The sequence below is a fragment of the Anopheles ziemanni genome, chromosome 3 (genome assembly GCF_943734765.1).
Source record: "Anopheles ziemanni chromosome 3, idAnoZiCoDA_A2_x.2, whole genome shotgun sequence".
NCBI classification, from domain to species: Eukaryota; Metazoa; Arthropoda; class Insecta; order Diptera; family Culicidae; genus Anopheles; species Anopheles ziemanni.
The window spans coordinates 53,585,260-53,606,970 of record NC_080706.1 but is presented as its reverse complement, the minus strand read 5'-3'; the positions used below and the strand labels follow the sequence as shown (position 1 = coordinate 53,606,970).

At 40.8% G+C, this 21,711-nt stretch overlaps 5 protein-coding genes across 5 annotated transcripts; 2 read left to right on the top strand and 3 right to left on the bottom strand.

The window, feature by feature from the left end:
• The first annotated feature begins 4,262 nt into the window (after window positions 1-4,262).
• Window positions 4,263-5,969, top strand: LOC131285002 (trypsin 3A1-like). The gene is made up of 3 exons (XM_058313863.1): window positions 4,263-4,560; window positions 5,152-5,723; window positions 5,790-5,969. The coding sequence occupies exons 1-3, from the start codon at window positions 4,263-4,265 to the stop codon at window positions 5,967-5,969; spliced, it is 1,050 nt and encodes a 349-aa protein (XP_058169846.1).
• Window positions 5,970-5,972: 3 nt separating this feature from the next.
• On the bottom strand, window positions 5,973-9,340 carry LOC131286831 (GILT-like protein 1). The gene is made up of 3 exons (XM_058315833.1): window positions 9,278-9,340; window positions 6,472-6,966; window positions 5,973-6,406 (listed from the first exon to the last, which is right to left on the bottom strand). The coding sequence occupies exons 1-3, from the start codon at window positions 9,338-9,340 to the stop codon at window positions 6,233-6,235; spliced, it is 732 nt and encodes a 243-aa protein (XP_058171816.1). The 3' UTR covers window positions 5,973-6,232.
• Window positions 9,341-11,430: 2,090 nt separating this feature from the next.
• Window positions 11,431-11,945, bottom strand: LOC131286833 (dolichol-phosphate mannosyltransferase subunit 3). The gene is made up of 2 exons (XM_058315835.1): window positions 11,720-11,945; window positions 11,431-11,646 (listed from the first exon to the last, which is right to left on the bottom strand). Exons 1-2 carry the CDS (start codon window positions 11,867-11,869, stop codon window positions 11,512-11,514), a joined length of 285 nt encoding a protein of 94 aa, XP_058171818.1. The 5' UTR covers window positions 11,870-11,945; the 3' UTR covers window positions 11,431-11,511.
• A 2,445-nt stretch (window positions 11,946-14,390) lies between these two features.
• On the top strand, window positions 14,391-15,334 carry LOC131285001 (collagenase-like). Its single transcript, XM_058313862.1, has 3 exons — window positions 14,391-14,402; window positions 14,554-14,971; window positions 15,039-15,334. The coding sequence occupies exons 1-3, from the start codon at window positions 14,391-14,393 to the stop codon at window positions 15,332-15,334; spliced, it is 726 nt and encodes a 241-aa protein (XP_058169845.1).
• A 2,669-nt stretch (window positions 15,335-18,003) lies between these two features.
• Window positions 18,004-19,547, bottom strand: LOC131285000 (protein yellow-like). Its single transcript, XM_058313860.1, has 4 exons — window positions 19,325-19,547; window positions 19,063-19,250; window positions 18,832-18,999; window positions 18,004-18,756 (listed from the first exon to the last, which is right to left on the bottom strand). Exons 1-4 carry the CDS (start codon window positions 19,545-19,547, stop codon window positions 18,004-18,006), a joined length of 1,332 nt encoding a protein of 443 aa, XP_058169843.1.
• Between the last annotated feature and the right edge of the window lie 2,164 nt (window positions 19,548-21,711).

Sequence of the window (21,711 nt, the reverse complement as noted above, 5' to 3'; positions counted from 1 at the left end):
CTTTCGCTGTATAGCCATATTTGTCATTGTCTAGGATGGTAAACAATTGTTTAAACCCTTCGCGTCTATTTGGTGATTTTCTTTGGCAATCTACACATTTCCCCACCAGATTTCCCATTGTCGGTGAAGACCTTTTCTTTCTGCAAAATATAAAGTTCAGAAAGGCGCTAAGTATAGTTGTTGTTTGGGTTGAGCGCCTTTTTGAGCGGGAGCGAATAATATCACATCTGCAAGCCATCTCGTCTCATAAACAATTGATTCTAAATGGGTGCTGCGTTTGATTTATAAACATTTTTGTTACATTTTCCACAATAAGACTACTTGATGCGAAGTTTGGTTGACTAATTTCCAATTTTTTTAATTTCTCAACAACCACGGTAGGCTGTGCGTTTATACAGTTTTGTTTCAGTGCGTGCGGATTCGTAGCTCAAAACGTTTAGTATATACGAAAATAAATGAATCAAATTCAACCACTAGAAGAGAGGATGGCAACATTCGAACCAATTTAATCCACTGAAATCCACCAAATGCTCGTATCACGAATTGACTAGTGTTGCATCTCATACACATATAGAAAGTGAATCGAACTAAACATGTCGAGGAAAAGTTTGTTTTCATAAGGAGCTTCCATACATTCATCTAGGGATGTTCTGAAAAGAGAGAAATCTTTTTTTTTTCTTTTTTGTTATTTTACCAGGAGAAAGATCTTCTGGTTCGGGAGGGCAAGTGTTATCCCCGATCAAGACACCCATTCTCCTAAGAGAATGGGTAGTGTGGGATTCCTACCCACTAAGAAAACTCCTGGGACATGAATATTTTTTTTATCTTTTTTTTTAGTTTGGAATACTAAAATGTAACCGGTTAAAGGGTTAATGAAGCCTCGGGCGTCGTGTTTCTTGGTTTTGCTAGCAGCAAGATCATCCTTTGCCTAGGCATACGGGAAGATGTTCATTGATTATGGGACTCTTTGCCGTTGAAGCCGTAACTACCGCCGGTAATTCGATAATAGCTGCCTTTTTTCACCAAACGTAGCTTTAGAAATGCGATTCAGAGCACTCTTTCTGGCACACCGTTTTCTCAGACATTTGGAAGGCATATCAGAACATTTTTTTTTTTAATTTTAGTGACTGATCTTCTTTGGGAATACTCTGATCGGAACATCCCCGAAGGACCACTCAATAATTTTTTTATAAAATTTTTTTTTTAATTTTAGAGACTGATCTTCTTTGGGAATACTCTGATTAAAACATCCCCGAAGGATCACTCAATAATTTTTTTATAAAAAATATTTTTTTTTAATTTTAGAGACTGATCTTCTTTGGGAATATTTTGATCAGAACATCCCCAAAGGACCAATCAATATTTTTTTTTATAAAAAATAATTTTTGTTTTTTTTTTAATTTTAGAGACTGATCTTCTTTGAGAGTATTCTAATATGCTTGCAAATGCTTGAAGAAATGCAGTGGTAGAAAGAGTGCATCGAATCGGATTTGTAAAGCTAAGTTTGCGGAAAAGAGGCTGCTATTACCGCATTACCCGCCGCAGTTAGGGCTTCAACGGCGAAGGTTGCCATAATCAAGGCACATCTTCCCGTGTGCCGAGGCAAAGGCTGTATGCATACAGCAAAACCAGTAGACACGGCACACGAGGCTTCATTTCGCCTTTACCCGATTATTATTAAAATATTTTTAAAAAAAGATGAAAAGAAAAGAAAGAGAGAAAACTAAATACATAATTAATCGATTACTGAAACCATCAGAAGAAAATTCCCTTATTTCATCAATATCCGAGAGTCTCGGTTTCTTTATGATCTGAAAATAAATAAAACGAAAGTTGATTAAATACCATTCATCAACCTAAAAACACCTTATTGTAGGAAAAAGTTGTTTATATCTACTTACAGGCCTATAATTTTTATCTCTATACCTATATTTGTAAAATATTGGAACCTGCATGTTCTTCCTGCGTTCTTTTTCTTCCGCTGTATAGCCATATTTGTCATTGTCTAGGATGGTAAACAATTGTTTAAACCCTTCGCGTCTATTTGGTGATTTTCTTTGGCAATCTACACATTTCCCCACCAGATTTCCCATTGTCGGTGAAGACCTTTTCTTTCTGCAAAATATAAAGTCCAGAAAGGCGCTAAGTATAGTTGTTTGGGTTGAGCGCCTTTTTGAGCGGGAGCGAATAATATCACATCTGCAAGCCATCTCGTCTCATAAACAATTGATTCTAAATGGGTGCTGCGTTTGATTTATAAACATTTTTGTTACATTTTCCACAATAAGACTACTTGATGCGTAGTTTGGTAGACTAATTTCCAAATTTTTTAATTTCTCAACAACCACGGTAGGCTGTGCGTTTATACAGTTTTGTTTAGTATATATGAAAATAAATGAATCAGTTTCAACCACTGGAAGAGAGGATGGCAACATTCGAACCAATTTAATCCACTGAAATCCACCAAATGCTCGTATTACGAATTAACTAGTGTTGCATCTTATACACATATAGAAAGTGAATCGAACTAAACATGTCTAGGAAAAGTTTGTTTTCATAAGGAGCTTCCATACATTCATCTAGGGATGTTTTCATTTATTCATTCGATACAACGCGCTGGTTCCGTTTCTGAAAAGAGAGAAATTGTTTTTTTTTTCTTTTTTGTTATTTTACCAGGAGAAAGATCTTCTGGTTCGGGAGGGCAAGTGTTATCCCCGATCAAGACACCCATTCTCCTAAGAGAATGGGTAGTGTGGGATTCCTACCCACTAAGAAAACTCCTGGGACATTAATATATTTTTTTTTTTACTTTTTTTTTATTTTGGAATACTAAAATGTAACCGGTTAAAGGGTTAATGAAGCCTCGGGCGTCGTGTTTCTTGGTTTTGCTAGTAGCAAGATCATCCTTTGCCTAGGCATACGGGAAGATGTTCATTTTTTATGGGAATCTTTGCTGTTGACGCCGTTACTGCCGCCGGAGATTCGATAATAGCTGCCTCTTTTCACCAAACGTAGCTTTAGACATGAGATTCAGAGCACTCTTTCTAGCACACCGTTTTCTCAGACATTTGGAAGGCATATCAGAACATTTTTTCTTTAATTTTAGAGACTGATCTTCATTGGGAATACTCTGATCGGAACATCCCCGAAGGACCACTCAATAATTTTTTAAAAAAATTTTTTTTTTTAATTTTAGAGACTGATCTTCTTTGGGAATACTCTGATTAAAACATCCCCGAAGGATCACTCAATAATTTTTTTATAAATTTTTTTTTTTTTTAATTTTAGAGACTGATCTTCTTTGGGAATATTTTGATCAGAACATCCCCAAAGGACCAATCAATAATTTTTTTTATAAAAAATAATTTTTGTTTTTTAATTTTAGAGACTGATCTTCTTTGAGAGTATTCTAATATGCTTGCAAATGCTTGAAGAAATGCAGTGGTAGAAAGAGTGCATCGAATCGGATTTGTAAAGCTAAGTTTGCGGAAAAGAGGCTGCTATTACCGCATTACCCGCCGCAGTTAGGGCTTCAACGGCGAAGGTTGCCATAATCAAGGCACATCTTCCCGTGTGCCGAGGCAAAGGCTGTATTATTTTAACTGTTTTTGTTTCTTGCTTCGTTCAGCACACTTCAAGATGTAAATGATAAGTTTTGTTTTTATTCTAATCAACAATTTTAATCTCGCATCACGCGTGCTAGGTACAACTATGCTTTTATTTAATAATCGCCGTATGCTTTCTCCTTCTTCGTTAGCGACGTGCAAAACCTGTCCGCTGAATCTGACTGATGAAGCGAGCCCGGCAAGCTTCGCGAGAAGGCAAAATTAACATAAAGCTTTCCGCGTCTGCTTGGGGTTGAGTTTCTATCAGTGAAAGTTGCAGGCACGCTAATCGATACAACTTCCATGGAAAAAACCGGTGTCTCAAAACACAGAAAGAGGTGAGAAAAAACAATAGAATAACTCGTAAAAACCATTCCGACGTCAGACGTTTGAATATTGGGCTCTATCGCGGTACCGTTATCCTACATGACGTCGCGTGGACAGAAGATATCGTGGAGATCAAATTAGTGATTGTTCGATAGTCAATGTTGAGAGACGTGCTATTTCGCCATAAAGAATCCCGTTCATTAAACTACGCCTTGTCGGTGAACAAATTGCATTGGTAACAACGTGTTTGTGCAGTGATTTAGACGACAATTTCGGATGTAGATGTTCTTAAACGTTTATACACATGATATTTTTGATAAAATCCTTAGAATGAATAACCGTTGTGCAGTATTACTGGTTTATTCACTGTTCTTTGCAAAATCTCACTGTCTTAAAAACAAATACAATCAACGGTATGAAGTGAGAACATTACCGCCGCCACAGGATAATTTTTTTACGGAGGAATTCGAGACTGAGGAGGAGCGTTTCATTAACTTTGTAACGGTGCGTCCCGAATACTTCGAGATTAATCGTGCTCGGCCAATCATCGATTGGATTACCGGTGTGATTGGGGCACCCGTGTTCGCGAATGACGCTCCAGGACCGTCGCAAAATTGTACATCATGCAGTAAGTTCTAACGTAAAGGCATCAGAATGGCCTACACGGTTTGCGGATCTAATGCCTATTCTTTGACATAAAAAGACTGGAAAAAATGGACCTAAATATTATTCTACGAAGGTTTTCGTTGATGAGTTGCAAGTAAAATCAAACTAAATTAATTTAAAAAGGATCTCTAACAGCAAAGAATTGTAATATAAAGATTACTTAAAGCCAATCAAACCACTAATATATTTGCTTATGCGTTCAGGGTCCTAAATTGTGACAGTGACAGAAACGTAAGTAGATTACGAAGGAAAAAAAAACACAATGCAATACAAATAAATACTTTGCAAGACTTTCAGAGCTGATCTTGTGGATTTTTATGATGCTTATTCAGATTTTAGAATATTCTATTCGAAAATTCGTAATTTTTTGGTTGGTGTCCCAAAGCCCAACACGAAGAACTAAAATTAATGTTTTAAAAAAATGCGTTTTGAAATCCTTTGAATATTCATAAAAGAGTAGAGTGATAATCGGTATTGTAGCTACTCCAAAGAATTACCTGCTAATTTCTTGATTAGAATTAATCAAAAACAAATTTGTGAATTTTCTTTCCAGAGTGTGGATCTCCCGCACCGAAGAATGAACGAATAGTTGGTGGTTCACCGGTGGAGGACGATCAGTTTCCGTGGATGGCCGCCATCTACTACAATAATCGCTTCAGTTGTGGCGGCTCTTTGATCACGGACCGGTACGTTCTAACAGCGGCGCACTGTACGACCAAACCGGAAAGAGCACTGTTTCGCGTGCAATTCGGAGTACATGAACGGACCAAACCTACCGATGGATCGGTGGAGCGCAGCATCAAGCGCATTCTAACGACCTGGTACAATGCGTTCAATAACAACAACGACATCGCCCTGTTGGAACTTACCTACCCGGTTGCAATCAGCGATCGTGTTTCTCCCATCTGTCTACCCCAACCTGCGGCAACGTACGAGGGCATCCGTGGCATAGTGACTGGTTGGGGACGGACAAAGACGGGTGGTGGACTTTCCGGTACGCTGCAGCAGACGGAGGTTCCGATCCTCTCGAATCGGGAGTGCCGCCGGGCAGGCTATTGGGCGTTTCAGATAACAAACAAAATGATCTGTGCTGGTTACCTCGAGGGTGGTAAGGACTCCTGCCAGGTAGGTCATGGGGGCCTCTTCATGTTGTCTGAGCTATTGCTGAAAATATTCCTTCCGCGTTCGCAGGGTGACAGCGGTGGTCCTTTGCAGGTGTTGAACGACGAGACAGATCGATACGAAATTGTGGGCTTGGTGTCGTGGGGCCGTGCTTGCGCCCAGAAGAACTTTCCAGGCGTCTACACGCGTGTGAATCAGTATCTAAATTGGATCAACCGTAATATAAAGGATTCATGTCTGTGCAGTTAGGATCATGCCAGAACGGCGACGAATTCTTTTGTTCATATATTTAAAACATCATGCACACAACTGTGTGCTACAACACTTCTTTTGGACGGATAATGCGGATCGGCAGTGCGTACATAATCAATGTGTGTTCAGAATTCTAGTGTGGCAATAAAAAAAACTAGTTTTTCTGTTTAAGAACCAGAAAAAGCCCACACATCAATTATACGTTAACACCTGGAATGCATGACTTAAGTATTTGCTCGCTAGATGCCCTGGAAGTATTTCTAAAATAGTCTAGCGATGAACAAGGCGGCAGCAGTGATGATCGCGGCAAACGAACTAATTGTAGATGCTGATCCGGGTAGATCAAGACATGCCACCGGTTGCGGGCTTAGATTTTTGCACAATGCGTGACGGAAGCTGCTCACCGATAGTTTCTGCAATTCCTCATCGTACGTCTGAAACGAAAGATCGATATTGAATAAATTGCGCTTGGAACGATCAGTTAATTATACAACCATACCTGCTTGAAGGCAACGGTGGGCACACTTTTTAGGGGCTGCTGAAGTTTGTTGGTCGCATCGCCATACTTTTTCAGCAGTATGCTTCCCTCGTTTTCGGCGGCACATTTCTCGATCGCGTCCGCCTGGTCGATTTTCACCTTCTCAGCACAAACCTTGAGCGGGAACGGGCCATCCTTGAACTGGGCTCGCTCCATCAGGCAGTTGACGTACTCGAGAGTGAGATTTTCACGGGACATTTCTGGCTGATACGAATTACCCTGGATGTGCTCGATGGCGCAGGCGTGCACCTTATTGCCGTAGCACTCGTTCTCACCGTGATGGCATTCGAAGGTGACGTCCGAGCCCTTGGTCGCGTACGAGGACTTGCCGAACGGCACCAAATGAAGTTCCATGTACTGTTTAAACTCCTTCGACGTGGCCACCGGGTACAGCTGGTCGTTGACAAACTTTGCACTATCCGGGCAGAGTGATTCGTAGTAAACGTAGACGGGCACCTGCATGTTGAACAAACAATTGTAGCATATCATTAAAATAGCCACCTCACTTCCATTCTGTCATCCGTTGTTGTGCAACCGATTGTATGCACATTTAAACGTCACCTTCCAGCAAGATACCTCCACTTAAATAAATGGTATAGCGTGCCAGGGGGTAGTGTATTTCTCATCGGTGATCATCATTTCGTTTCCCCCTAAAACTTTGCTTCAGCTCCCGTTTACGGTAACAACCGAAGGTGCTATAACATAGCAAAAAGTATACATGCCACATATTCATTGGTCTATGATCATACGTGCTAGTTCACTTAAATGACATTGGTCAGTCATACGAACACGCTGCCCGAGAAGAGCTCGTCATACTTGACTGATGTCATTTCTTCCAAAGTATTCTCTTTATCAAACATTAAACACCACAGTCAAGTATGATTATATAACACCGATCGCGTGGTAGATCGAGTACAACAAAGGAATTAATCAGCATTTAGTGCTGAATGATGAATAGTCTATGAATGTCAGTGGCTATCCTTCCAGCAGAAGATCATTTTTAAATATCATTTCGCCTTGATTCCAACTGTTCAAAACTCATTTGCATGCATGTTGCATCCTTCAGATGTTAAACACGGGTTAACAACGTGAACATAATAAAAACAAGTAAATAAGTAAGAAAAACAATACTCGTCCCCCGTTCAGGTTACATGGCCTAGAACCACAATAGGTATCAAAACAGTTTGGTTTGTTACCGACATGAACATCTTGTCGCTTAACAGATATTTTATATTTTATATCTATTTCTATATCGTTTTCAATGAAAAATAATTATAAATATCGAAATAATCCTTGAAAATTTTAAATTTATTTATTTAAACATCCTGTGATTGATTCTGCAAGAAACTGTTTTTTCAAGACAAATTTTCGATGGCAGAAGATATTCAGAGGTTATGGTTATGTTTAATGTTTTAAACAAGAAAATAACTGTGTTGTAACTATCAAAAACTAAATAAGAAAATCATAAATAGCATTTTTTTACTGTTAGAAAACAGTAAGACACATTTTGCCTGTTGGATAATTTCACAATCGTCAAGCCCATGGCTGTTGAAAAAATGGCAAACCAACCGTCATTGCATATTATCTCGATTATAGGTTGCATGATTCAAATGCCAGTTAGTATATCGGTATTTTTATTACTTGCTACAAAAAATACATCAGGGTGTTGTCACAGTGAATTTCCAGCATTCTTTGAGTTTCTTTTCTGGTCCACTACGTAACACGTGTTCAATCGATTGCCCCCAAGAAACAGTAACCTAAAAAATGGAACACCGTTTCCAGCACACCAATGGAGAACCCCTTTTCAGCTTTTGGTTTCTTGCCTCGCGGGTCATGGAAATAGAACAGAACAGCAATTGGCCGGCCACGGTTTTCGAGACCTTGGAGCACGCCGGGTGGATGATTAATGCAGTTTTTTCACGCTCTTTCCGTGTGCGGACGATGTCGTCAGGTAAATTTGCGACAACCTTCAGCTAACGGGTGGTATTTAAACGAAGAAAAGTGTTCGTGCAAAAAACGACATAATATTCGGCGCGGAAGGCTCTGAGGGACGCGGGTGGAGTTTTTGTTTGACCGCTATTCGACACTTTCAACAAGTGCGCCTTGGCATAACAAAGTTGGGGCATGCTAATGGACAAGGTTAATTATGACTACTGTTTTTTTAAACTATGGAAGAGTAATAAAAGTAAGGTACCATTCCGCGTGCAGAGCAAGTCACAATAGAAATAATATGGACGTTTTAGTTGATTTATAATTGTCCATTTCATATCCACAAGTCGTGGGATTTAAATGTTTGATTGAGCATAACGAACACGCTCGATTCTCCACACTTTATCATGGCGCGTCCGTCCAAATTAGCAGTCATGTGTTTTAACATTTTCCTGTGATAAGGTCGTTTCTCCCTTAATATTTTTCAACCGAAAAGAAATACTCTATGTACATACTTCTAGAAAAGGTTACTTTGACCGTGTAGTCATACAATTTGACCCAAGCGATTAAAGGAATGCATTCTAACGCGGCCAGCATAACAAATACATACAAAGCGCGAGGGAAGCAGACAGCATATTTCCACGCCGCTTGCGATCGTACCGGCCACACCTTAAATGGCGCGCCGCGTGTAAAGTACCCTCGGTTCAACCAACTTGATCGTACGTCGCTGTACTTTTTTTGGGCCCGGGCGTATGACCTCCTTCATAAGAAGCTAAGGTGTGTGATCATTCACGATCGTTCGACACGGTGGCGCTAATGAACGCGTTAACGCACTTACCCGCGACTGTCCGTAGCATGCGACAGCGAAAACACTCAGTAGAAGAAAGCTCTTGTACAGCATCTTGCCGGGATATGATGGAACAACAGTTTGCTGCAGGTTACACCTAAATGCGTCACTAACACTAACGAGTGAATTTCAAGCACAAGCTTTGAGGAGCTTCTGCCACAAACAGGTTATGATCGTACGTTGCCTCTTCCGAAAGCACTAGATCTACCAGATCCAAAGCGAAACCCCGAGCGACGCAAAGATAATACACCTTTCCCACTGGAAATGCCGCTTCTGACTGAACGAGTTGGAGCTGGTTGCACGGGATCTGACCATCGTTAGCCCACGGAACCGTTCAATGAGACAGGGTGTGTCGGTGGAAGCGCTGAGGGTTGTAAACCGGACGCTATGCATGACCCGTTTGCTTTACGTTCGCGAGAGCAGGCCAAACAACCCTGTAGCCTTTCTTTGTTTCGCTACATTCACAATTTACAGCAAGTTGCCCATCTCGCTTGGGAACATTCCGCCGCATAAGCCGGGGCGACCTGAAAGGCTCGTTATTTGCGTTTTTACAGCTTTCCTTGCTTCTTTTTTTATGGTTGTTTTCTATTAGTCATTTGTTGAGGGCAAAACATTGGTTAGAACATTGGAAAACAATTAACCAGAATGAGAAAAATGTTATCGATTAAGTGAAAGGTTCGTGTTGGATGATATGCTAATGTGTTATGTATTGTTTAAAATGCATATGTAAAAAATAACTTAAGTCATAATTTCTATTAAATAAATTATATAACATACTAAAATAGAACTTATGTAAACCGAATTTTAGTTGCCAACTACTTATCATATTTGCTACCAAACCTCAAAGCGAAGAATTTCGTTTTCTATTCACCTTCGCAGTCATCACGACATCAATAACAATTGGATTGGCGACAACGAGCTTAGTCATCGTTCTGTACTATTACAATCACGTGCAGGTGACTTATAACAATAATTTCTTAGTAGCTACACTTTTGATCGAATTTCACTCGAAATCACGTGTATTACACATTTTAAGTTCATCTTTGACTTCTATTAAATTTCGCTCTTTTTCGATTTCGACAAAAAGTTGGGCTAAACGAAACCGGTATTTGGAGGCTGAATCTCAAGTGCACACAGAACATTTTTTATGTATCAATTCGGGATTCTTTCAGAGCCGGTTTTGATAAACGGGCCCTGATCGTAACACGGTAGAAACGCTATGTAATCCACATATGAATTCTACTAAAGAATTAAGAACGCTTGATTCTACTTTTGCATTTCGAAGTTAATTCATATAAATTGTTTGAAATTCGTAAATAACATGCAGCAGAAAAATAAGAGCTAGGGGGAAATGCCAGTTTTGGTTTCATTAGTAAAGGGTCACAAACAAAATATTGCACTGATTGTATCGATCATATAATAATAAACTTGGTATGGTAATGTAGAGTAGCTATCGAAACATGCAATAAAATTCACATTTTCGATTTTATTGGATGTTTTCACTGACAAACTATCAATTACTGAACATACTTCTTGTCGCTTTGGCCCTTGTGTACCAGTTTTGGCTACACTAAAAAATGCATCTTTTATGTTTTTCGCGATTTAAATAATCTTTTAAATAATTCGGAAACATTATCTATTCTATTTACATTATCATTGTTAAATAAATAATAGAAATTTCGTGTCAGTCCAAACCAGATTTCCTTGCATAAAATATGGCCACTTTTTAAATCGAGAAAAAACATTTGTTTGAGCTCTAAAAAATCATGTAACGTTTTGATAATTCTTAACTTCACTTCTATTTCGATATAGATTGAACTTTATCGCAAAACCCCACAAAACTAGGATTCTATTATCCAAAAATACTGGTACATTCGATTCCAAACATGACATTAAACTAACATACATAAATCGATATTAACGCTATACAAAAGGTTAGGGCGCATTTTTATTTAAAATAGTGGTTATATGGGGGGCCCTTCCCATTATAGCCAAAATGCATTGGTCAAAATAGAATTCCTTGCTCTCGTTAATGCATTGCGCAAAATAGAGTCCCTAGTTTGTTTAACTCTTACAAAATTTATTTAACTAGAAAGTAAGCAAAAGAAAGCGACCAAAATGCATACAATCAACATAGATTTATTTAAAACATCGATCAAGTTATGTATTCGATCGCTATATAAACTGTTGCATATTTACACATTTGATCAAATAACACTCGACTCCTAGTCGCTTATCACAAGACCTTTGCTTCGCAAATCTGCTTTAGCTTCTTTGATTTGCTGCATCAACTCCTTCGCGGCTTCTTCGCAGTTGTTGAAGGTGAAAGTCCGGTATAAGACGACTGTTGCGGAATATACCTGTAAGAATAATGGAGATATCAGAATGTTGGTTTCTTTAACGGTAGAAATATGATTGTTTAAAGAATCTTACCCCGAACAAAACCAGCAGGAATAAAGGCGAAAGTTGTATTTCGAACATGTATTGCTCTAATACTTCGTGTTTCACTTGCCGCAGGATGATAGCAACGTAAACACTTAGAAAGCAGGCAGCTGCGACCAACCATTCTAACAGTTTCGTCATTTTTAACACCAAATCACCTCAAAATTCAGCTGGATGTTACTGCTGGCTGCGTTAAACTTGTTGTGTTAAAAATGCCAAATCCACCGCAGGCACGTATTTGTTTTCAATCATCAAACCAAGGTGGTTAGGTACCATCAGGTTTCATGCTAACCGTTTTCTTGTTTTTGTTATGTTGTTACCAAGATGACTGTATGAAAAGGTGAATTCATTTCGAAAAATTGCTTCGAATGTGTAGAAAAAAAATGAAATTAAAAAAGTCGTTGTCACTTCATTGAGTGCCAATAACTGAAAATAAGGTAAAAGAGTAAATGAGGCCCCGGCCGCCATGTTTTCGATCGTGGCTACACCTCTTGTGGACGTTTAAACTGAATGTATGCAATTGGTGATACATTAATTCGTTAAATTTAACCTACGAGTATTTGAACCGTAGTGTGTACCGTTAATTTCGGCTACGCAATCAACCTAGGGGTGCGGTATGAGGGGGGCCCACGGGCCCCCCTTATTTCTCAAAACTATAACAAACTCTCTTTTTCGGTAGACCTAGCGCAGTCCGCTCGCTTCGCTCGCTGCGGGCGCGCCGCCGTTTCCAAATCATTTCTTCGGCTAAACTCATTGTTTCATGCTGTCCATCATGTGTGGTATAGTTTACTTACTAGTAACTTAACATGTAAAAGTATATTAATCTACATTCAACCTCCACTGCGTGATTAGTTTAAACCGTTATGGTCTTTTAAGCGAACCGTTAGCGTTCAAAAATTCGAAACGAATGCATGTGTCGCGCTTTGCATAGCTTCAGGCGCTAAATGTGAACCAGCAGGAAGAGGAGAATCTAGCCCGGGGCCTCATTTACTCTTTTACCGAAAATAATTTAATAAAAAGCCTAGCAGTAGTTTGAAAAGTAAAAAAGCTATCATAGAAGCAAAATTTTAAATTGGAAAAATACATTCGAAATTTTCACGCATTTCTCACGACGGTTCGGCCTAATGCATGTCATAATTCAACTAGCAAATTAGACGTTTTAACAAAAAGTCGAAAACAAAAAAAATACAAAAATAATATGGCCACAAAACATAGGGGATGTTACCTCGTGTTTCGAACATACATAATCTTGGCACCCCACTGGAAAATTTGACCGCAGTTGATAGAAGAAAGGTTTATTTCTGCGACCGTAATTTTGACAGAAGGTTTAAAATTTGTTTTCAATCCACGTGCCTAGTCTTTGCTCAAAAGCTTTTTCCAAGGATTAGACTGACCAACCAGCATCCGTACATGCAGTATATTCATGGAGAACTTACTTACTTCGAACTGTGAACAAAGGAGCTTAGAAAAATCAAGAAATATTATACTTAATTACCGAAAAAAAAACGATTTTTTTGCTTGGAAATCAAACTTTTGTATCATTTTCGTGGTGTTAGCACAACGACCGATTATAAAGTACACAGCTACTATTATACTTCTTTCTTTACTTCTTTTTTTCTTCTTTTCCTACTTATCGGCGTAACGACCGCCTTCGGTCATGCTTGCCCGTTAAGGGCTTAATAGACTTGTACCCTTTACGTACGTAGTCCTCTCGTACAGGGGATAGTCCGGTTTTGGTAGGGATTCGAACCCTCGCTTTCGAGGGACCACATCGGCACTTGTGGACCGATTTTCTTACCAGCATAATCGTTCGGCTGTAGCGAACCCCCCATTATATTATTTCTTGTATTAATATTTCGACAATTGGTCAGAGACTAGATAAATTATCCTCAAGCTGGTAAGCAACTGAGGGCCGTTATAGCATTTTTTTCTGGGGCTCGACATCTCGACTGGTCGTGTCTACTACAAACATCCAAGCGTTCTTTACGGTAGATCCTAAAGACCTATGAATTATCCACTTTGGTGATGATCACACCATTTGGTGTTCCAAGTGGTAGGTTTAGTGAATCAACATCAAGATTCGATAGATTTCGCCCTTTCTAATTATTGTTTCAATTTAATGAACGACGATGGTAAATTTATTGTTTCACATGCACTTAGAGTAAATCTACGAGAATCAGAATGCGCAAGCATTGGATATCGATTAAAAGTTAAGTCGTATGATTTTTAGTAAATTTGGTAATATACCTTCTGTCATTTCAAAACATGTGTTTCTGGTTATTTTAAAAAAATTGTCAAGCATATTTCGTAAGGTAATGTAGTTGCTAATAGCTTTCACTATGCAAGCAGGTGAAGATAAAAAAGAAATTTGCTATCGCTCTAACCCGGATTCATTCAGGAAATCTCTATCATTTCGACAACATTATACAGCTCAGCTAGGGTTTTCAGATGTCAAGCTAGATTGTGATGGATCGCTTATCGATTTTCACCAGCCCATGCCAGACGATGACTAAATGGCAAAAACCTGGCTGGAAACATGATTGATAAACAGGAGATTCGATGCAAGACGTTTCGACCAAGATTATCGCTTGATAAACCAGAACGATCGACACGGAAACGCTACCAAGCGCCATATATAAGGCATAGGCTTCACTACTTCGCTATGTGTCCGGGAGTAAGTGTTCAGAACAACAAAATCAGTATGAAAAGTTTTATCGGATTTTTTATCGCCGCTACGATATGCAGCGTGGTCACGCTAGAAGTGGGTGAATAAATACGGCCAGTAGAGTTTTTTGTGTTAATAAAATTAGTTAATTTTGTTTTAGATTTCACCAAACGGAAGTTCGCGTATCGTTAATGGACCATATGCTGCCAAAGCCCCATACAACGCGTACGTGGTTTACGTTGACTCGGCCATGACTGGTTTCTTTGGAGGAGGGTCTTTGATTTCAGACCGTCACGTCCTAACGGCAGCCCAAAACATTGCTGGTTACGTACGATGGGAAGTGGGCCTTGGAAGTACTGTCTTCGGGCAACTTACGACACAGATCTCGACGCAGGCTATCGCGCATCCATCATTCAACATGGCTAACCGAGCAAACGACATCGGATTCATCGTACTTCCATCGCCGGTTGTATTTACCGAACTGGTGCAACCCATACAGCTTCCACTCCAGGGCCGTACCCTACCGTACGAGAATGAGGAAGGCATGGTAGTTGGTTTTGGATTCAACACCGTCAATGGTGAGTTAATTTTGGAACCCAATTCTCCAATTTCGCACATCGCCTTTATGATCTATAATTTCTGCAGGCCAAGTCCGTTCCGACTTTTTGAAGGTTGGATATCAGCGCGTTATTGGAGACTCCCGTTGCGTCGGAATCTTTCAGATCACCTTACCCAATCATTTCTGCGCCGAAGATACCCTTCAACGTTCTAACGTGTGCAACGGAGATCTCGGAGCGGCTTTCGCCGTTTCTGAGCGACGAGTAGAAACACTGGTTGGCATTGCATCGCTCATTACTCATAATTGCGATTCCATCAATCCGACTGGCTACACACGCGTATCACCTTATCGTCAATGGATTCGGGAAAATACTGGTGTGTGATGCATTCACGGTGGATGACGCATAGCTGAATCCGGCTGGATACACGCGCGTATCTGCTTATCGAAAATGGATTTTGAGATAATACTGGTTAGCTCTGCTAGTGACCAATCATAGAGAACTTGCTAGCGTTGCTTTCGGTCATAAATGACTCTATTTAACGGGCTTATGGAAGTTTTCAGATAGCAAGTTCAGTTGCACGAGAGACGACACCAAGTGAAGACATTATCTGGAGCAACAACACTAGTTTTTGAGCTGATTACATGTTTGATAGATAGTCCTAATAAATAAATATTTTCTACTAAAAGTCGTTGCGTTTGTTACGTTGGGGAAAAAAATCTCAAAAATAATATCCTCAAGAAGTCATTCGTCTTGAAAAAGTAGTATGCGTATTAACTCACCATTGACAAGTGAAAATTAAAGACAAGTGAAGTGGAGTGCTAGGCGACTCCATCGCGAGACTTTGGACATTGAGTGTTAAAAGAACCAAGCTGCAATTTGTGCTGCCGCTAGAATTGTAAGGTCCACGCATAGATAGAGAACAAGAAAGAAACGTGAAGTTTCCGTGTCCGGCTCGGTATTTCCTAAAAGTTGCCGGTCCTTAATGGCAAGACTGAAGACTGGCCCCACTTCTCATATATACGGCATCGATCATATATGGCATTCAATAAAGTTTGCGGATACACCAATAGTGAAAATTTGGTGCGTTTACAAGAACCGTGAGCTACGACAGGTGTAAGGGAGACCGCAACTCATTCTGAACAATCTGTCATAAAAAGTGCGCAATGTTAAGGCTCCAAAAGCGACGGAACTGACGAGGGAACTGACGGGCGAAGAACTCTGCGGGAATTTAGACGCAGCGTGGTTAAAATAACATCTTTTCAACCCACTACTTATGCAACAGGTAATAGACCAACTTCCTGATGTAGACAAGCACCCCGGTCGCGCAACAATTTATGGATTAATCTGTAAGATATTTCTTGAACGAAATAGTCGCGGGAGTTCTAGACAGTTCGCTAGAAATACACGAATACATGCCGGAGCATTCCATGCAGAAAGGTTGGCGTAAGAGGCAAGCAGTTACAAACCATCAGGCAGTGGAGCAAAGACCAGCGTTCGTAACAACTATGTGAGGAGAACCTCAACACTCACAAAGGAACATGCTTAAAGCCAATAAAATGTAACTTTAATGATTGTTTCCAAATTTATCACCCTATGCTGCACGGACAGGCACAATACACAGCAGTTAACGGATATAGAGCTCATGGTAATACACGCGAAAGTATGTTGTTTCCCGGAGTATCTGTGGACATTCATCTTCTTCTTCTTGGCGTAACTTGGCCTGCTCGTTAAGGGCTTACGAGACTTGTTTCCCTGTTGTAGTACGTGGATAGTCACTCCTCTCGTACCGGGGAGGGTCCGGTCTCGGTTGGGATTCGAACCCACGCCGTCGAGGTGGTGAGCCCCGGCGCTCATGGGCCGATTTTCTAACCGGCGCTACCGCTCGGCTGTCACGGACCCCCCCGATTCATCACGATGGTCGAAAACCAACCGAAATAAACGAAACGAACGTTATGTCTATCTGAAAAATATCCCTATGGAATCCTTCAAAGGCCCGTCTGAGATTATGGCAGGACAAAGATTGGTTGGGCAGTTGATGGCTGCACAAAATCCGGCACCACTAATATCAACCGAATAGGGTATCATCATCGAGTGATTTGTACGAGCTCATAGAAGAACAATACCAGTAACAAGAGTCCATAATACAATACCAGTTCACGAATCTGAATAACTCTTTGGTTCGTTTTCGAGATTCATGTTTCTTTTAATGAGAGATTCATGAGTCCCAAAGATTCATTAATGTTGATGTATTCCGACGAAAATATCTAGATCCACATTGTTCCTCTAGCTACGGTATATCCCATCACTAGTTGCCACATAGGTCGCGCATCGAAACAAACGTAACGTGCGTGACACGTGTCAGACAGGTTTTAGTACAGCAATTTGAAAAAACACGTTTGAAGAATCAGTTAGCGGATTGGATTAGATTATTTCACTGATGGATCTAGGAAAGTTTACTAACAAACTTCTCAAACAACCGAACCATTTCGTCTGAAAGTTACAATTTCACCTGGTGCAGTAGGTAATAGTTGAGAAGGTTGGTTTCGTTCGAAATGAATTTAGTACATCATTTAAAATTTATACGAAGCATTTGAATCGTTGCAAACACATAACAGTCTTTTTCGTAAAAGAAAAAAAATATTGTTGAAGTATAATACTATGTAGTACATGAAATATTTAACATACCGCGTGACTTTAGACCTTTAGTTTATAGATGACCATAAGGATACAAAGAAGGTAGTGATAGTTTCCATAAACTCTTCACTATCAGATTTCGTCATTATGAAAATCAAACCAGCTCTCTAACTCTCTAACACTTTTCAGGGCTCGGTTTTGCTGTGTGGTAGACTTAAAGCTCTAGAGCAGTGGGGCACATACACGGCTCAGTTGGTTGGAGCCCTGATGTTTTCAATCGATCGCGACATGCATGCAATAAATGTATTCTCTCTCAATACTTTTAGGAATAAAACTTACATGGTGAAACTAACATTTTCATTAACACATGGGTGTTAGTTTATTTTGCACTCAATCTTCCGTTACAACGGTGCTCGTTACACTCTACAGGAACTTTTAAAGCCTAGCACCTCCGGAATCTGTATGGCTTGTATTCTGAAATTGGTCTGATTGGTATTCAACGATCCGGTCATCACTTTCTGAAAGCGGCAAGTTAATACCCACAGCTCTTCAACGCCTTTGCGGTTTCGTACAATTTTCACCCCACTCGGAAACTGCAGCTTTTCGCTGTTCTGCGACACGATACGCATGTTCGCCGGATTGTACGGTGTGGTCGAGTCCCAGCAAGCAATTGCATTCTGACTCAGCAGCCCGAAGAACAAGTTCCCATTGCTATCCATCGCTTCCGCCACAGACTGCGAGGGGCGGATACCAATTGGACGGAACGCACGTGGTTGAGCTTCGACGTCCGCCTCCCACATCGTGTCGTTGTGCAGCACCGAAGCGCGTACTGCATTCTCCGTCACCGATGCAAGCGCATGGAAGTACAACAAGCGATCGCTGGATGGACGCCAGTTCGGATTTTGGCCGTAACCGGAGAACACCACATTATCGGACGGAATGCGTGGCGACAGTGCCATGGCAACGATGCCGTCCATGAGGTCGAAACTTTCGTTGGAAATGGTGAATGTGCCGTAGTCGGGGTTTGGGTACATCTGCTTGTTCGTTATGCGCCACGATTTACCACGCGCCATATCGTACACAATCATCGCCGACGCGGTGACATCCGACATGTAGACCTTCGTATTCTGGCAAGATCCGAGTGGAGAAGGATCCTGGACATCAACCAACTGGAGAAAAAAAAAGGAAAATTAGAAGGGCAACGAAAATAAAACTCCACCCAAGCGCAGGATGCACCACATTACCAGGTTCACCAACAGCGACAGTTCGCATACGAGCTGATCGGCAGGAATCTGGTAGCGATGGATGATTTGGTCCGTTTTCATGTCAAACACTACCAGCTGCGGAAGGCAGATACGGTTTTCACCAATCTTGCCAGTGTCCAGCACCCAGAGACGATTGCATTCATCGATCTGATTGGTGAGCAGATATTACCATCATAGCAGATTCAACAAACAACAGCTGCCTACGCTTACCTTCACTCGAAACACGGACACTATTCCTTGGCAATTGTTGCTTTCCGGTCGTTCCTGAATGGCAGCGTTCGGATAGGGCTCGATCAACGGTCCAGAAGCTCCCTGGGTGCGACTGACACGGCCCAGAGTGTAAGGAACACCGGTAACAAACCGCGGAATGGTCACAAACAGACGTGATCGGGCGGGATCTACGAAAAAGCGAATGGTAGATGCAATTACAGAATGCCGATGCCAACGGTACCAAAACCCCGACGAAACTCACTAGAATAATCGACATCCATGTCCAGCGGTATGCAGTTCTCTGGCACGTACCGCCCGGAGGCCAACGCCTCGTTACGGGCGTTTTCCGATGGAAACACGAAATCGGCTGCCTTCCACTCGATGACATCTTTCAACTGCTGCCCGAAGTATTGTGCCTCGAGCAGATGAATCGGCAGGACTAGCAGGATCAGCCACAGGGTAGCACCGTTTGCGCTGGTTGCCATCTTCAGGGTATACTTAGGTATGGAATCGGAAAAGTTGAACGTTTGTCAGTTAGCTGCAGAAGCCTTTCTTTTATTGCAGAAGCGAACGCGTGTTTCACTTGGAAGGGATCAACTGAAACTGGTTACACTACGGCCCGGTACGATGCCACTTATAGTTTTAGCAAAGGCTCTGCTGGTACTACTCTGCAAACAAGTTCATCGGAACAAAAAGGAGTGATAATGGAATCAGTTCCGAAAAAACAACACATTATGGCAATGAGAGAAATAAAAACATACAACTGAATTCGCTAACACGCACACGCAGCTGCAGGAGATTAGCCTATATTACGTAATACGTATTGGCCAGGCCCCTCAAGTGGTTCCTTCGGTGCGTTCAAGGTTAACCCATTCAGTGTATAAGAAGACAGTTTTCGAACGTCCTTGCGGCACCTTCCGAAACAAGTTTAGTCCTAAGGCCTGCCACGCGCCGCTCGCCATGCGTGGTTTGCTGGTGAGATAATTTATCATTGCGCGTGCCGTCCGTGAGCTTGAAAGCATGGGCATGTACCGTCATCCTGTCGATCAATCGCCCATTCAACCGCCCAACATGATGTGATTCATGCAGTCAAGTTGAACCACCCCGGCAAACGCGGAGAACCGATGCGAACGGAGCATTCTGACTGATAACACCAAATGGGAGGGAGAGCGCGATCGATCCCATCATTAACACCTAGCTCTACGCAACAACAGCTAGAGGGTCAACAAGTGTGTGCATCGAGGTGTGTAAAAGCTCGAGTGCGTGCCACGGAAGCCGAGCATAAGGCACGGGGCACGCAAAATTGGATGCGCTTCGCTGAACACGGTAGTGTTGAGTTTCCGTACGAAAAACCGTTTGCTTTAAATTCTGGCACACTTTCCACCCGGCAACCAGTTCGCATGGTACCAAGTTGGCAAGTCATTTCAACTAACCTACAACCCATACGAGTGAGTTGGAAAGAGTGCATCCGTGATAAGGTAATAAATTTCCTTGATAATGTTTTTTTTGCTTTTAAGTGTGTTGAACTGTTCAGGAAATGGGAAAGAAAATTACTTGTGAACTAAGACAAAGTAAATTTATACCTATGGAGCGGTTACACATTTTAATTCAGCAGAAAGGAGGCCTGTCACATTTGCATTTTATTACCAGGATAAAGGTGAAAGCCCAAGCAGCTTACAATATCTCCTGCCAATTTATATTTAAGCTAGTTTATTTCTTTGGCAGGCTTAACTGCCAATCGCGCACGGGAAACACACCAACCATTAGCATTAAAAACCAAAGTGAATCTTTTCTTTTCTTACCAATGAAAAACGTTTTTTATCTTTCAGTAATTGAGATACAATTTAAAAAAAAATTGTTTAATGTTTCAGGCACATAAATTGATATGTTACTGTGACATTTCGATTGAATGCACCCAGCAGAAAATGAGAGGACCAACACATTTGCATTTTAATACCAGCATAAAGTGCAAACTCGGGTGAATGTTTCCATGTTCCTACGGTTATACGGATGTAGTTTTATATATTTGAAATTGACAGACTCTTTGATAACCTCCATCGGATCCTGTAACCTCCACGCAAGCAATAAAGCTTTAGTGGACATCAGAATGTTCTCAAATGTTTAAAGGTTAAAAAAATACACCACCGGTATGTTTTGTTTGGAAGGATTCTTTTTCGGTAACATTTTAGAGCTTCGAGGCGCGACGGTTCGTGCAGCAAAATATACCGGTTTTATTTATGTTATCCACGGAAGGGATCTTTTTTCTCCCAAAAGTGTTGATTACAAAAAATGCACGAGAAACAGCACAACCCTTAGCATTCTGATTTTGAAGTGAATCTCTTCTCTTTCTCACCAAAGAATAACATTTTTTGTGTTTCGGTAATAAAGGTATTTAAGAAAAATGTTTAAATTGGCCATTGTTTCAAGCACATAAATTCTTATGCTAGTGTGATAGAATGCCAGAGATATTTGTAGTGTTCTATAGTCACCCCTAAGCCAAAAAATAATGAACAAGTACAACATCTAAACACTAAAATTAGTAACATTGATGTTCTCAACTACCGCGTGTGGAATATGAACAATAAAAAAGAGACCCCTAGAAAGAACGTCGAAAGAATAAAAGAATAATTTAGACATACGATTATTTTG